This window comes from Penaeus monodon, chromosome 32 (genome assembly GCF_015228065.2).
Source record: "Penaeus monodon isolate SGIC_2016 chromosome 32, NSTDA_Pmon_1, whole genome shotgun sequence".
Lineage (NCBI taxonomy): Eukaryota > Metazoa > Arthropoda > Malacostraca > Decapoda > Penaeidae > Penaeus > Penaeus monodon.
This window is the reverse complement of record NC_051417.1, coordinates 10,211,716-10,213,166: the sequence shown is the minus strand read 5'-3', so window position 1 is coordinate 10,213,166 and position 1,451 is coordinate 10,211,716. Positions and strand designations below refer to the sequence as shown.

General features: G+C 49.8%; 1 protein-coding gene across 1 annotated transcript in view; it reads right to left on the bottom strand.

The window, feature by feature from the left end:
• Window positions 1–1,451, bottom strand: part of LOC119593542 (regulating synaptic membrane exocytosis protein 2-like) — a 102,095-nt gene that overhangs the window by 32,036 nt on the left and 68,608 nt on the right. Inside the window, exon 4 of the mRNA XM_037942504.1 lies at window positions 359–996. Coding sequence (XP_037798432.1) covers window positions 359–996 — 638 coding nt within the window. The remainder of the gene's footprint in view (window positions 1–358; window positions 997–1,451) is intronic.

Below are 1,451 nucleotides of genomic sequence, written 5' to 3'. Positions count from 1 at the left end.
ACCATGTATCTTTGATCAAGACTTTTTGACGAATGGGAAGTAAATAAAACTGATAAGAAGTGCGCAAAATGAGGATATCACTGCCATTCAGAAGGAGTTTGTTGAAACTGGGCAATTAAGGAGCAGTTGGGCGGCAACCCGGTGTGGGAATTGAATTGTGATAATCCTCAAGTTAGTTTGAATTGTCTGGGATCTTTTGCTTCGTCACAGGGAAAAATAATCTTCGCATGATTTGACTAAAAGCTAAACTGTCATTCTAACAAACTTGTGATACATTTTGACAGACAGTTTGGGTTGGACTGAGGCTAAGGTATATTGGTCAGACTAAATAGCTACTTTGAACAAGAAATATACGTACTCTGTACACTCTGGGCACTTCTCCCTTGCTCGAGTCCTCACTGGAGTTAAAGTTACTACTTGTACCAGAGTCAATACCGCTATCTTTGGTCTGTGAGTCTTGTGATTCTTGCCGCTCCACCTCCCACAGCTCCTTGCGGGCTGCGGGGAGGGAGGGCTCCCGACCGCCCGACCAGGGGAGGCCGCGCCGGGGCCCAGCCGGGTCACGGGTCATCCCGACGCCCCCCATCGGGGGAGGTCGCGGGAGGTCATCCTCGTAATAAACACTAGAGGCACTAGTCCACCGCGGGTCCACGCTGGGCTCCATGTCCTCGTCCAGCGTGTCCCATCCTTCCGAGTTAAAGCGCACCGTTTTCTTTCTTCTTTCCGTGTAATTTCTACTATCGGTAGCCCTATTATCACAATAGTCTTCACTAACTTGGTTATGGTGAGTTCTTTCTAGCCTGTTTAGGTATTGATTATATCTGTCCCTGTACTTGTCTGCCAAGTCCCTTGGGAAGGACTCCAGGTCCCGATGGTTCCCTAACCCATAGTCCCGAATTTCATCCTTTGGGAGCCGATAGTCCCTGTGGTAGTGTTTCTCCCTCCGAGGCCCCCCAGGCTCACCTAGCCCGGGGCCTGGGTACTGGTCCATATCCCCTGTGGACACTGACACTCACTATATGTTTTCCTCAACACCAACGTCAGGAGGCCCTCATCACCACGGGCAGCGGGGCTTCACCACACACTCCTACACCGTTCACGCCGCCCTCTTGTGCGAGAATCTTTGACGCTACAACTCTTAAATAACTGCCCTCGCTTTGAAAATGAGTTACCATACATATATTCAACATTTCCGGCCCTAAGCACAAAATTCATCATGGCAAAAAGCTAGCTAAGCATATCGCATTTTACTCCGCTTATCTGACTCACTCTAGGTCCAGTTACCTAACTATTACTCGACTGTCTTTCTTCTGGCAGTTGAAACCTATATTGACAAACAAGACTTTTAGGGGCGTGCATGAACCCGGTGTAGGTCTCCGTGGAGAGTCTTGGAGGCGCGGCGTAGAGAGCGGACACGAGAGGAACGCGGGCAGCATGCAGACGAACACCAA